At 49.3% G+C, this 15,142-nt stretch overlaps 1 protein-coding gene and 1 pseudogene across 1 annotated transcript; one reads left to right on the top strand and one right to left on the bottom strand.

The window, feature by feature from the left end:
• Positions 1–954: 954 nt before the first annotated feature.
• Positions 955–5,251, top strand: LOC129357692 (transmembrane protein 198-B-like). The gene is made up of 5 exons (XM_055026766.1): positions 955–1,606; positions 2,449–2,673; positions 2,759–3,340; positions 3,422–3,618; positions 3,699–5,251. The coding sequence occupies exons 2-5, from the start codon at positions 2,505–2,507 to the stop codon at positions 3,849–3,851; spliced, it is 1,101 nt and encodes a 366-aa protein (XP_054882741.1). The 5' UTR covers positions 955–1,606; positions 2,449–2,504; the 3' UTR covers positions 3,852–5,251.
• Positions 5,252–5,462: 211 nt separating this feature from the next.
• LOC129357693 (desmin-like) lies at positions 5,463–13,686 on the bottom strand (annotated as a pseudogene).
• Between the last annotated feature and the right edge of the window lie 1,456 nt (positions 13,687–15,142).

Below are 15,142 nucleotides of genomic sequence, written 5' to 3'. Positions count from 1 at the left end.
GTTGCCATGTTGAGTTGACAGGTTGCCATGTTGAGTTGACAGGTTGCCATGATGAGTTGACAGGTTGCCATGATGAGTTGACAGGTTGCCATGTTGAGTTGACAGGTTGCCATGTTGAGTTGACAGGTTGCCATGATGAGTTGACAGGTTGCCATGTTGAGTTGACAGGTTGCCATGTTGAGTTGACAGGTTGCCATGATGAGTTGACAGGTTGCCATGATGAGTTGACAGGTTGCCATGATGAGTTGACAGGTTGCCATGTTGAGTTAACAGGTTGCCATGTTGAGTTGACAGGTTGCCATGTTGAGTTGACAGGTTGCCATGATGAGTTGACAGGTTGCCATGATGAGTTGACAGGTTGCCATGATGAGTTGACAGGTTGCCATGTTGAGTTGACAGGTTGCCATGATGAGTTGACAGGTTGCCATGTTGAGTTGACAGGTTGCCATGTTGAGTTGACAGGTTGCCATGTTGAGTTGAGTTGACAGGTTGCCATGTTGAGTTGACAGGTTGCCATGTTGAGTTGAGTTGACAGGTTGCCATGTTGAGTTGACAGGTTGCCATGTTGAGTTGACAGGTTGCCATGTTGAGTTGACAGGTTGCCATGTTGAGTTGACAGGTTGCCATGTTGAGTTGACAGGTTGCCATGATGAGTTGAGTTGACAGGTTGCCATGTTTAGTTGACAGGTTGCCATGTTGAGTTGACAGGTTGCCATGTTGAGTTGACAGGTTGCCATGTAGAGTTGACAGGTTGCCATGTTGAGTTGACAGGTTGCCATGTTGAGTTGGCAGGTTGCCATGTTGAGTTGACAGGTTGCCATGTTGAGTTGACAGGTTGCCATGTTGAGTTGACAGGTTGCCATGTTGAGTTGACAGGTTGCCATGATGAGTTGACAGGTTGCCATGATGAGTTGACAGGTTGCCATGTTGAGTTGACAGGTTGCCATGTTGAGTTGACAGGTTGCCATGTAGAGTTGACAGGTTGCCATGATGAGTTGACAGGTTGCCATGTTGAGTTGACAGGTTGCCATGTTGAGTTGACAGGTTGCCATGTTGAGTTGACAGGTTGCCATGTTGAGTTGACAGGTTGCCATGTTGAGTTGACAGGTTGCCATGTTGGGGCTCTATAGGCATGCAGCAGCCTGATTGGACTCTTTGTGATGACATCACGTCTTCATGGAAATGCGGCTCGTTGTTTCCACTTTGAGTGACGCTGATTGCATTTCAACAGCAATTTCAGCAACTCCATGAACTCTGTGGCGTTGCAACAGAGCGTCTTCCAAATATAATTACTATTTCAGTTTTCATGGATCTGCAATCGATCCTGACTTAAAAAGACGATGGATTGTAAAGATCCGCTGCGCCAAATTCCGTCTGCAGGCGAAACTGCTGCTGGGGGAAGAAGGTAGATCAAGTGGCGTCCTGGTTTTATGTGAACGTCTCAGCCTGAAAGAGCCAGCGAGCAGAACCTGTTGCTCTGTCCCAGAACTGTCCGGCCTGGACGCGGCAACGCATGAAAACGAGAAATGAAAAGAAATTCAAGCCCCAGCAGATCCAGGAACTGAAAACCCACAGGGTCTGATGACGACCTTCCATTTCACACAAGGTCAGTTTGTACAGCGCAACAAAGCTTTGGGCTTCAAGCCCCACCTCTGGTCTCGTCATTAAATATGAGGACGTTCTCTCTGGATCTGTCTGGATCTCTCTGGATCTCTCTGGATCTGTCTGGATCTGTCCAGATCTCTCTGGATCTGTCCAGATCTGTCTGGATCTGTCCAAATCTGTCTGGATCTGTCCAGATCTCTCTGGATCTGTCCAGATCTCTCTGGATCTGTCTGGATCTCTCTGGATCTGTCCAGATCTGTCTGGATCTGTCCAAATCTGTCTGGATCTGTCCAGATCTCTCTGGATCTGTCCGGATCTCTCTGGATCTGTCCGGATCTCTCTGGATCTGTCCGGATCTCTCTGGATCTGTCCGGATCTGTCTGGATCTGTCCAGATCTGTCTGGATCTGTCCAGATCTGTCTGGATCTGTCCGGATCTCTCTGGATCTGTCCGGATCTCTCTGGATCTGTCCGGATCTCTCTGGATCTGTCCAGATCTCTCTGGATCTGTCCAGATCTGTCTGGATCTGTCCAAATCTGTCTGGATCTGTCCAGATCTCTCTGGATCTGTCTGGATCTCTCTGGATCTGTCCGGATCTCTCTGGATCTGTCCGGATCTCTCTGGATCTGTCCGGATCTCTCTGGATCTGTCCGGATCTGTCTGGATCTGTCCAAATCTGTCTGGATCTGTCCAGATCTCTCTGGATCTGTCTGGATCTCTCTGGATCTGTCCGGATCTCTCTGGATGTCTCCTGATGTCTCCGTTCTCTCTGCATGTCTTCTGAGTTTAGTTTCTCTTTGTTCTTTAATCTTTCTCCTTTGTTTCTCTTGTCCGTCTCTGCAGGTGAAATCGTTCACCTGAGCGCCGCTCTCTGACCTCCTGACCTGCTCCTCATTGCCATGGCGACCACGCTGGAGACGACGCTGCTGGAGCCGCGGTCCGGCTGGCCGGACGTCCAGCAGGACGCCCAGCAGGACGCCTGCCTGGACCCCGGGGGCCGCTACTCGGTGGTCCCCTCTGTGGTCTGCTCCATGTGCTGCCTCTTCGGCATCATCTACTGCTTCTTCGGTGAGTTCTGATGGATCCGACCGGAACCTGACCGGTTCCTGCCTTCGACCTCCATCTTGGTTGTGACCCTCCTGCGTTCCCGCAGGTTACCGCTGCTTCAAGGCGGTGATGTTCCTGACGGGCCTGATGTTCGGTTCCGTGGTCATCTTCATGCTGTGCTACAAGGAGCGCGTCCTGGACACCCAGCTGAGCGTGGAGGCCTCGGTGGGCATCGGGCTGGGCGTCGGCACGCTGTGCGGCCTGGTCACCATGCTGGTGCGCAGCGTGGGGCTGTTCATGGTGGGGCTGCTGCTGGGGCTGCTGGTGGGCGTGGCCACCCTGGTGGGTATGGCGGAGCTGTCCCAGGCCCCGTCGCGCTCCGTCTGGGTGCCGCTGGGCGTGCTGCTGGGCCTCGGCATGCTGTTCGCCGTGCTGACGCTGCAGTGGCAGCGCCTCTTCACCACGCTGTCCACCGCTGCGTTCGGCGCCGCCGTCATCACCGTGGCCCTGGACTACTTCCTGGAGCTGTTTGCGCTGCTGCTCTACATCTACGAGCGGATCAAGGTGGAGCCGGGGAAGCCGGTGTGTTGGATGACCTGGCTGGTGCTGGGGGTGTGGCCGTCCCTCACCCTGCTGGGGGTCATAGTTCAGTGGAAGGTAACCGCCGAGGGATACTCCCACACCAAAGGTGAGGAAACCCAACCTGACCCGGGCGCCGGCCGCCAGGCGCCGCGCCCTGATGTTTGCGACACTTCCTGTCTGTCCTCAGTGATCATCAGCCGCCAGCAGCGAAGGATGCAGGTGATGCGGATTCGTCAACGAGACGACCGCTACCGCAACAAGAAGAAGAAGAAGCAGCAACATGGCTCTTCCCACCACAACCAGGCCAAGCAGCTCAACACCGAGCCCGCCTACCGCCGCAAGCCCAACCCCATCCGCCGCTACGACACCGACGTCCTGTCGCCGGTAGCCAGCGTCGCGCCGTCTGTGTCCCGGCGGATGGTGGAGAGTCTCCCAGTCTCAACCGTCTCTTTGTTTCCTTCCAGAGTTACATCCAGAGTTTCCGGGACCGGCAGGTTCAGGCGCAGCCCTTCCCTGGCCGGCTGGTAGGAGGCGCTCACGCTGTGGTGGAGATGGGCTACGACTGCAGCTCCACGACGCCCCTCACCGGGGCCGCGGGGCCGCCTCTCCGGGCCTGACCTCTGATCCCTCACAGGCCTGATCAGGAGGAACGGCCTACAGCCACCGACCACCGGATTGACAGGCAACCTCCTGGTGTTGACCTCTGACCCGGCAGGGACAATCTGCAAAGTCTTGACAGATGAGCTGGGCTTGCTGTAGCTAAGGAGCTAAGCTAGCCACTGACTTTGTGATGCATGCAGACGATAAACACACACACACACACACACCACGACTCCAACCCTGAAGGAACCCAGTGACCCGGTTGTGAGCTTTCTGTCTCCATCTTCAGACATCAACTCCAGTGGTTCCACTGTGAACCCAGCTCAGGTTCTAACACCAGATTGGTCAAAGATCCGGGTCACCATCCATCTCTGGGTCACCATTCAACTTGTCCATTAGTTCTGCAGAAGCAACCGGCTCAAACAAATCATTGAGCTTGACCAGGAAAGAACAGCTCAACACCGACTGAACGTGTTTTCTTTGTGCAATCTGGACCACGATGACCTTCTGTGAAACCAGAAGAGACATTTTCTGTGTAATGGAGGGGACTCCCTTGGACTCCCCTGGTCTCCCTTGGACTTTCTTGGACTCCCTTGGTCTCCCCTGGTCTCCCTTGGTCTCCCTTGGTTTCCCTTTGACTCCCCTGGTCTCCTTTGGACTTTCTTGGACTCTCTTGGTCTCCCCTGGTCTCCCTTGGACTCTCTTGGTCTCCCCTGGTGCTGGACAGAACTCTGCTGTCGTGTCAAACTGCCTCGCCTCTCCTTGGACTGCCAGGTCAGCCAACCCAATTGCTCAGTTGGACGCTTCTCTTTGGTACCCATTGCAATACCAAACCGGGTTTAGTTGTTTCCCACAGAGAGTGTTCTGTTTACACCGGTACCTCCCTAACACCTGGAAACTGGTTTCAGAAACCCGTTTGGTGTGGGACCAGCGCCGCCTCAAACAGCTGAAGTTCCTCTAAAAACATGTTTATCTTTTTGTTTCATCATGCAAACACCAAACTCACCTCAACATCCATTCAGACGTCAAGTGGAACCGTCTTAGCGGAAGCTAAAGTCTGAACTGGATTTTAGAAAAAACATCTTGAGTACTGAACTGCTAACACTGCAGCATCTAGCATGGCAGCCATTTTGAATGTTGGAGCTATTTACTTTTTACATTAAAAGATTGAGTTGAAATTGATTCATGTAAACAAAACTTTTACACAGATTCCAAAACTTTATTTCACTGAAAGTTTACCGGCCACATAAACTAATGTGTAATGTAGCACAATGCTAATGTGCTACATTACACATTAGTTTGTCCAATTAGCCCATGAACATAGATATATCTGTGTGTACCTTCTGCTAATAAGAAGCTAACATAAAGCTAGCGTTAGCCTCTTTGGTTCTGATCCAGCCTGAGGTGCCGGTGTGAACGGGTGAAAGACCGTCTGGTTCCTCCATGGTGTTTTCTTTATTTAGGATGATGTAACATGTCTGGTAAAATGTGAAACTTGTTTTTAGAGGAGAACCGTGTACAGGAAGTGATGCGTTTAGTTTCCTGCTGCGATCGGCAACAAGCAGGAAACCTGTACAGAATCACTCTGCACTTATTTTAATGTCCAACAGGAATGAAGACATGCTGTATTTATTTATTTATTTGGAGTTTTATTTATTTTGCTCAGCAGTTTAAAGTCATCATGTTTCTAAAGACTGGTCATAATTAAAGCATGTGTTCCTGCTCTGTTAAAACAATAAAAACATTCAAATCATTTTATCATCGTCTGACGATCAGCATCATAAAATCATCAGTTCTGATCATATTTCATCTTCAGCTCGTTAAAGTCCTGTAATATTAATGCAGCGAAATTTTAAACATCAGAAATGCAACAACTGGTTGAATTCATATTCCAAATACTTTATCAAAACAACAATACAAATGTGAAATCTTTAATCAATTTAAGTAAATTAATGTCTAAAGAATTATTTTAATAGAGGAAAAATTTAGTTCATAAATACGTTTGTAAATGTAATCAATTTAAAAAATGACTGTCTGTATTTATCACTGATTTTTAAAAACAGAACAATAATTTATAAAGTTTGTTACATGTTAAAAGAATAAATAATTGCAACCATTTTTATGGTAATTATTTCTTGTCATTAATCAGGAGTTTAATTTTTTGACAGTCAGTGGGCGGGGCTAACTCTGCTCTGCGCATGGTGATTGGTCCGTGCTTGTGTTGCTAGTCAGGTCAACCAATCAGAAGTTAGTGTCAGTTTTATGCATTTCATGAAATATTAAATAATGAAGTTTTAGAAATAATTAACTGTTGAATCAAATGTTTATATTCTTCCGTTATTGACACATTTAAAATGTCTCAATTTTTAAAAATTGTATCTTGTTAAAAGATGTTAACATATTTTAAGAAATGGATGAATTGTGGCAGTTTTGATGCTCCATAAATGATCATGTTTAGTTGTCAGTTTAATGATCACATTTCCATCCATGATTAAATACAATGACATAAAGTAGTTAGGATGAATTATTATTTGAGGCTAATATCTCCAGCAATCATTTCATCCTTTTCCTATAATGATCACATATTGGAATCTGATATGATGATAACTTTCTGATGATAAGTGGAGACCTGATGTTCCTGACGTTTATCTGCTGCAGTTTCTCAGAGGGTTGGAGATAAATGAATCGATTCACTGCAGGATGAAATCAGCACAGGCTAATGCTAATGCTAGCGCTCCATTTAGTTCAGCTGGATTAGTTTGAGTTGGTCAGATTGCTGCGGAGCGTCGTGTCGTCTGCAGATCCTCACATGATGTCCTGCTGGTGCTGCGTCGACTCGCTAACCACCTGGGGACACAAACTCAAGTCAGGAACAGCTCTGCTAAAGCTAATGCTAAAGCTAACGCTAATGCTAATGCTAAAGCTGATGCTGACTTCATTTGTTCTGACAGAAAAACTACGGCAACAGGGAGGGATTTTCTACTTTATGCTTCGTTTAGTTTTTCTGAGCCGTTGGTCTGCGTAACAAAGGAATCTTTAAATCCTGAATCCAGATGAAAAACTGAGAGCAGGAAGGAAAAACGTCGTTTAAACATTTAGAGCAGAACTAACAGAAAATCAACCTGACCTGCTTCCAGTGCCGATCGATACAGACGATCGGTTTTAAAGCCGATCCACTCATCAATGAAAGAGAATCTAACATAAATTCACTTGTAGTTTTACTTCCCGAACATCTTCAACCCAACCACTAAATGTTTTGAATAGGCCACAGAGCAACCTGGGAGGTCATTGTGTGTATCGGTGTGTGTGTCAGTCCAGCGGTGTGTATCGGTCCAGCGATGTGTATCGGTGTGTGTGTCGGTCCAGCGGTGTGTATCGGTGTGTGTGTCGGTCCAGCGGTGTGTATCAGTGTGTGTGTCGGTCCAGCGGTGTGTGTGTCGGTCCAGCGGTGTGTGTGTCGGTCCAGCGGTGTGTATCAGTGTGTGTCGGTCCAGCGGTGTGTATCAGTGTGTGTGTCGGTCCAGCGGTGTGTGTGTCGGTCCAGCGGTGTGTATCGGTGCTACCTCTCCGTCTCGGGTCTCGATGGTCTTGATCAGAACCGTTTTCTTGGAGTGGGTCTCTGCGGAGCGATGCGGCGGTTCTGGGTTGGTTTCTGCTCAAACAAACAGTCAGGAGAGATGGTGCGTTCAGGGACTGGTGGTGCGTTCAGGGACCGGCAGCCGGTACGTACCTCTGAAGCTCAGTGTGGAGAAGCTCTGCATGGGCAGCGCGATCCTGGAAGAGGAGGTAGTTAGAGTCGGGTGGTTCTGAAGGTTCTGGAGGTTATGTGCAGGTTCTGACCTGCTCTCCTCGCCTTCCAGCAGCTTCCTGTAGGTGGCGATCTCCACATCCAGCGCCATCTTGACATTCAGCAGGTCCTGGTACTCCCTCAGGTGGCGCGCCATCTCGTCCTTCATGGTGGCGATTTCGGCCTCCAGCCGGGCCACCGTGTCCTGGAAGCCGCCCGCCTCGCGCCCGTGGCGCTCCTCCATGTCCCGCATCTGCCTCAGGAGGGACTCATTCTGGACCAGAACCAACCGGGAAGAACCACACGGCAACTTAACCACACAGAACCAGTTAGCAAAAAAATTGTTAGCACCAGAAACGATTAGCAATAGGAACAGTTAGCTAAAGAACCTGTTAGGCGGTTAGCTAAAGAACCTGTTAGTAGCAGAACCAGTTAGCTACAGAGCCAGGTAGAAACAGGACCAGTTAGCAACAGGAGAGGTTAGCTACAGGACCTGTTAGCTACAGAACCTGTTAGCTACAGAACCAGTTAGCTACAGGACCAATTAGCTACAGAACCAGTTAGCTACAGGACCAGTTAGCTACAGGACCAGTTAGCAACAGGACTAGTTAGCTACAGGACCTGTTAGCTACAGAACCTGTTAGCTACAGAACCTGTTAGCTACAGAACCTGTTAGCTACAGGATCAGTTAGCTACAGAACCAGTTAGCAACAGAACCAGTTAGCAAAAAATTGTTAGCACCAGAAACGATTAGCAATGGGAACAGTTAGCAACAAAGGTGGTTAGCTAAAGAACTTGTTAGTAGCAGAACCAGTTAGCAACAGAGCCAGGTAGAAATAGGACCAGTTAGCAACAGGGGAAGTCAGCTACAGAACCAGTTAGCTACAGGACCTGTTAGCTACAGGACCAGTTAGCAACAGAACCAGTTAGCAACAGAACCAGTTAGCAAACAGCACCAGTTAGCTACAGAACCAGTTAGCAACAGGATCAGTTAGCTACAGAATCAGTTAGCAACAAGAACCAGTTAGCTACAGAACCAGTTAGCAACAGGACCTCTTAGCTACAGAACCAGTTAGCTACAGGACTAGTTAGCAACAGAACCAGTTAGCAAAAAATTGTTAGCACCAGAAACGATTAGCAATAGGAACAGTTAGCAACAAAGGCGGTTAGCTAAAGACCCTGTTAGTAGCAGAACCAGTTAGCAACAGAGCCAGGTAGAAACAGGACCACTTAGCAACAGGAGTAGTCAGCTACAGAACCAGTTAGCTACAGGACCTGTTAGCTACAGAACCAGTTAGCAACAGAACCAGTTAGCTACAGCACCAGTTAGCTACAGAACCAGTTAGCAACAGGATCAGTTAGCTACAGAATCAGTTAGCAACAAGAACCAGTTAGCTACAGAACCAGTTAGCAACAGGACCTCTTAGCTACAGAACCAGTTAGCTACAGGACTAGTTAGCAACAGAACCAGTCAGCAAAAAATTGTTAGCACCAGAAACGATTAGCAATAGGAACAGTTAGCAACAAAGGCGGTTAGCTAAAGACCCTATTAGTAGCAGAACCAGTTAGCAACAGAGCCAGGTAGAAACAGGACCACTTAGCAACAGGAGCAGTCAGCTACAGAACCAGTTAGCTACAGGACCTGTTAGCTACAGAACCAGTTAGCAACAGAACCAGTTAGCTACAGGACCAGTTAGCTACAAGACCAGTTAGCAACAGGACCAGTTAGCAACAGAACCAGTTAGCTACAGGACCAGTTAGCAACAGGACCAGTTAGCTACAGGACTAGTTAGCAACAGAACCAGTCAGCAAAAAATTGTTAGCACCAGAAACGATTAGCAATGGGAACAGTTAGCAACAAAGGTGGTTAGCTAAAGAACTTGTTAGTAGCAGAACCAGTTAGCAACAGAGCCAGGTAGAAATAGGACCAGTTAGCAACAGGGGAAGTCAGCTACAGAACCAGTTAGCTACAGGACCTGTTAGCTACAGGACCAGTTAGCAACAGAACCAGTTAGCAACAGAACCAGTTAGCAACAGCACCAGTTAGCTACAGAACCAGTTAGCAACAGGATCAGTTAGCTACAGAATCAGTTAGCAACAAGAACCAGTTAGCTACAGAACCAGTTAGCAACAGGACCTCTTAGCTACAGAACCAGTTAGCTACAGGACTAGTTAGCAACAGAACCAGTTAGCAAAAAATTGTTAGCACCAGAAACGATTAGCAATAGGAACAGTTAGCAACAAAGTGCGGTTAGCTAAAGACCCTGTTAGTAGCAGAACCAGTTAGCAACAGAGCCAGGTAGAAACAGGACCACTTAGCAACAGGAGTAGTCAGCTACAGAACCATTAGCTACAGGACTGTTAGCTACAGAACCAGTTAGCAACAGAACCAGTTAGCTACAGCACCAGTTAGCTACAGAACCAGTTAGCAACAGGATCAGTTAGCTACAGAATCAGGTAGCAACAAAGAACCAGTTAGCTACAGAACCAGTTAGCAACAGGACCTCTTAGCTACAGAACCAGTTAGCTACAGGACTAGTTAGCAACAGAACAGTCAGCAAAAATTGTTAGCACCAGAAACGATTAGCAATAGGAACAGTTAGCAACAAAGGCGGTTAGCTAAAGACCCTATTAGTAGCAGAACCAGTTAGCAACAGAGCCAGGTTAGAACAGGACCACTTAGCAACAGGAGCAGTCAGCTACAGAACCAGTTAGCTACAGGACCTGTTAGCTACAGAACCAGTTAGCAACAGAACCAGTTAGCTACAGGACAGTTAGCTACAAGACCAGTTAGCAACAGGACCAGTTAGCAACGAACCAGTTAGCTACAGGACCAGTTAGCAACAGGACCAGTTAGCTACAGGACCTAGTTTTAGCAACAGAACCAGTCAGCAAAAAATTGTTAGCACAGAAACGATTAGCAATAGGAACAGTTAGCAACAAAGGCGGTAGCTAAAGACCCTATTAGTAGCAACCAGTTAGCAACAGAGCCAGGTAGAAACAGGACCACTTAGCAACAGGAGCAGTCAGCTACAGAACCAGTTAGCTACAGGACCTGTTAGCTACAGAACCAGTTAGCAACAGAACCAGTTAGCTACAGGCCAGTTAGCTACAAGACCAGTTAGCAACAGGACCAGTTAGCAACAGAACCAGTTAGCTACAGGACAGTTAGCAACAGGACCAGTTAGCTACAGAACCAGTAGCAACAGGACCAGTTTGCTACAGAACCAGTTAGCAACAAGAACCAGTTAGCTACAGGACCTGTTAGCTACAGAACCAGTTAGCAACAGGACCAGTTAGCTACAGAACCAGTTAGCAACAGGACCAGTTAGCAACAAGAACCAGTTAGCTACAGGACCAGTTAGCTACAGAACCAGTTAGCAACAGGACCAGTTAGCTACAGAACCAGTTAGCAACAAGAACCAGTTAGCTACAGGACCTGTAGCTACAGAACCAGTTAGCAACAGGACCAGTTAGCTACAGAACCAGTTAGCAACAGGACCTGTTAGCTACAGAACCAGTTAGCAACAGAATCAGTTTAGCTACAGGACCAGTTAGCTACAGAACCAGTTACCTACAGGACCAGTTAGCTACAGAACCAGTTAGCTACAGGACCAGTAGCTACAGAACATGTTCCTCCTCCAGGGACACACAGCTCACTCTTTCAACTTCTGTCCAGATCATTGTGGTTGTGTTCATCAGAACCATCCAGCGGTTCTGAGGACGCTCCCTGGCCTGTGAGATTCTGATTCTACGTACCGTCCCTTTAAGGGAGTCTCACAAGTGTAGGCCTGGATCTGGTGCCTGAACTCCAGCGTCTCCTGGCGGGCCTGCTGCAGCGCCTGGTTGTTCTTACTGACAGCCTGGTTCAGGTCCGAAACCTGTGGAGACAGAACTCCGTCTTCATCTGCCCTGTCAGTGCTGCCCTCTAGTGGCCGGGTCAGACACACATGCAGGTAAACAGGAAGCAGCAGGAAGTGGGTGACCTTGGACTTGTACCACTCTTCAGCCTCGGCGATGTTCTTGGCGGCGATGCCCTCGTACTGGGCCCGGATGTCCCTCAGCGCCGCCGTCAGGTCCGGCTTGGACATGTCCATCTGGACCTGGACCTGTGTCTCCTGCATTGGTTCTGCAGCTCCCGGATCTCCTGCAGGGGGAGACAGTGAGTCTGCAGCTTGGACTGGGCCGGCTGGAGGAGGAAGAGAAGGAAGAGGAGGAGCAGGAACCTCTTCGTGGATCCTCTTGAGGAAGGCGATCTCCTCCTGCAGCGTCTCGATGCGTCTCTCCAGGTCCAGACGGGCCAGAGTGGCGGCATCACATCCTGCAGAACAAATCACACGTCCTCTGAGCGACACATTGAAACAGGAAGTCAAACAGGAAGTTAAATGGAAAAAAAAGGAAGTCCAACTTTAACAAGTCAAAAATGCGAGGAATCCACGTAAGAGAAAACTTCCTTTCTATTCTCTTCCTTTCAAATATCCAACAAAAATAAACTTTTCTGTCAAATTAAAATGCTAGTTTGATAATTATTATGTTTTATTTTATTGTTTCTGGAGTAAAATGGAATAAAAAGGATCCCGGACGAGCCCCCCTGCAGAAATCACACCAAAATAAAAGCCTCAAAAATAACACAAAGAAATGTAAACAAGCTAAACTTTCAGATTTAAACCACATTAAAATAAAAATATGAATAGAAAAGTGTTTTGTTTTCTGTGTAGCAACAATAAGTAACAAAAACAGCAGAAAATCAGTTATTACTAAATCGCATCGACACTCACAGCTCTGAACGCAGCGAGGCTGTTCTCAGCTTCTTCCTTCTGGAGGATCTCCTCCGCAGCCTGGACACACACACACACACACACACACACACACACACACACACACACAAACACACACACACACACACACAGATACACACAGTGCTTCATTTGCGTCATGACACCTTAGAAACAAACCCAACATGAAACATTTCTCTAAGAAATTAACTGAATGTATTTTATTAAAGATGCTGCAGCTCTTGTGAATTAGGCTAGCACAACAGGCTAGCACGGCAGGCTAGCACAACAGGCTAGCACGGCAGGCTAGCACAACAGGCTAGCACGGCAGGCTAGCATGGCAGGCTAGCATGGCAGACTCTCTCCTTTTATGGAAGAATTTAACATAAACATCAGCACTAATCTATAATCTGTAATCTGCAACGTCTCGCAACAGAGTCCAAACTAAAACCTTTTCATTTATAAATTAAGAGTAAACGTTTAGCCAGGCCATCGCTAAAGCTAAAGCTAAAGCAGCTAGTTTAGCAGGAAAAGTTTCAGTTTCATGAGATGAACATGAATTCACAATATTCCCCCTGACCTCTGACCCCTGGTTCTCCCTGACCTCTGATTCCCAGTCCTCCCTGACCTCTGACCCCAGTCCTCCCTGACCTCTGACCCCCAGTCCTCCCTGACCTCTGACCCCCAGTCCTCCGTGACCTCTGACCCCTGGTCCTACCTCATTTTGACCTTGTCCAGGTCGTCGGCCAGGTTGTCCCTCTCCACCTCCAGCCGGGCCCTGTGATTGGTCAGGACCTCAGCTGCCGCCGCAGCTCGTTCATCTCGTCCTGGTAGAGGTCGGCGATGCGCGGGGTCTCCGGTCCCGGAGCCGCTGGACCTCCAGACCAGCGCCTGGTTCTGCGTCTCCAGGAAGCGGACCTTCTCGATGTAGCTGGCGAAGGTCGTTCAGGTCTGCAGCTCCGCCTTCTCGTTGGTGCGCGTGGCGAGGAACTCCTGGTTGAGGGCGTCCGCCAGGCTGAAGTCCAGCGTCTCCCCCAGGCCGCCGTAGCGCCCCGCCGCCGGCCGGGCGGCCCCCAGGGGCCCGGCGGACCCCAGGGGGCGGTAGGCCGGCGAGACGGAGCCGCGGGTCACCTCGTACACCCTGGAGGTCACGTGGGCCCCTCCGGCGCCGGCGGGGCCCAGGAAGGAGCGGTTGAGGGACGGCGAGGCGTAGGAGCCGTGGCCAAAGGTGCGGCGGTAGGAGGAGGCGGAGCGGGCGGAGGAGGAGAAGGAGGCCATGATGGAGGCGCTGCAGCTGGAGCTCTGAGAGGAACCAACCGCCCCGGGTATTTTTACTTACCCCTCTGGCCCCCCTCCAGCCCCCTGATGACATCATCGCCTCTCCTCTTCCTCACAAACCGGAGGCCCGGGGGCCAAACCGGACCAGCGCAGCTCCTCCTGCGGTCCCCAACACTCCAGAGGGAAACAAGAACCGCCTGGTTTCAGTCACATCACCATCAAACTAGCAAACTCCTCACATTTCCATCCTAAAGCTGAATGTCAGGTTTATTTCCACCTTCATGCTGCAGATGATCAGCTGATCAGAAACATTTGTATTGACGATCAGGGAAACGTTGAGGGAAGCTCAGAGCGCCGAGTCACAGCTCAGTGACTCGGCGCTCTGAGCTTCTCCAGTCTCTCTGTCGTCATGATGAAACAATGTGAGGATGCTCTGCTGCCTTATAGCCTGGAGCCGCTGCAGCCTGGAGCCGCTGCAGCCTGGAGCCGCTGCAGCCTGGAGCCGCTGCAGCCTGGAGCTGCTGGAGCTGCTGCAGCCTGGAGCTGCTGCAGCCTGGAGCCGCTGCAGCCTGGAGCCGCTGCAGCCTGGAGCCGCTGCAGCCTGGAGCTGCTGGAGCTGCTGCAGCCTGGAGCCGCTGCAGCCTGGAGCCGCTGCAGCCTGGAGCCGCTGCAGCCTGGAGCTGCTGGAGCTGCTGCAGCCTGGAGCCGCTGCAGCCTGGAGCCGCTGCAGCCTGGAGCCGCTGCAGCCTGTAGCCGCTGCAGCCTGGAGCCGCTGCAGCCTGGAGCTGCTGGAGCTGCTGCAGCCTGGAGCTGCTGCAGCGACTGGGAGTTCAATCAGGAGCAACGTGACGTCGTCATGTTCGTGCCATTAAAACCAAAAACATGAAGCGATCTGATGAATGAATCATCGTTCTTACAGTTTCTGGATTTTAACCTCCAAACATCACTTGAAAGTATTTCCAGTCAAATATTTCACTGGGAATACGAGCAGAATGTATTTATTTTAAACTCCTTTTGTTTCTGGGTTTGGCCCAGTTTGGCCCAGTTTGACCCAGTTTGGCCCAGAACCTTTCAGCTGATAACCTGCAGCAGCTTCTGTTTCCACTTTAAATAAATCAAACGATAAAACTGATGAATTGATTCATTTGGAGGAAGGTCAAAGGTCACCTCTTCACAGTTTATTTCACCTTCTCAAACTGTTCAGAGTCTGGATCCATTTTTAATCTTTTATTCTTTAAAATCTGTTTTATGTTTTATTTTCCTCCAACATGTTGCTGTGATCCGATCCATCGATGATCCATTGATCCATTGATCCATTGATCCATCCTGCTGCTCTCACTCTATCAATAAATGTGTGTCTCTGTGTGTCTCTATGTCTCTGTGTGTCTCTATGTCTCTCTGTGTGTCTCTGTGTGTCTCTCTGTGTGTCCTCTGTGTCTCTCTGTGTGTCTCTGTGTGTCTCTCTGTG

The sequence above is a fragment of the Poeciliopsis prolifica genome, unplaced genomic scaffold (assembly GCF_027474105.1).
Source record: "Poeciliopsis prolifica strain line A6 unplaced genomic scaffold, Auburn_PproV2 SCAFFOLD283, whole genome shotgun sequence".
Taxonomy (NCBI): Eukaryota; Metazoa; Chordata; class Actinopteri; order Cyprinodontiformes; family Poeciliidae; genus Poeciliopsis; species Poeciliopsis prolifica.
Note: the sequence above shows the minus strand (reverse complement) of the source record. Positions and strands in the feature narration are given on the sequence as shown.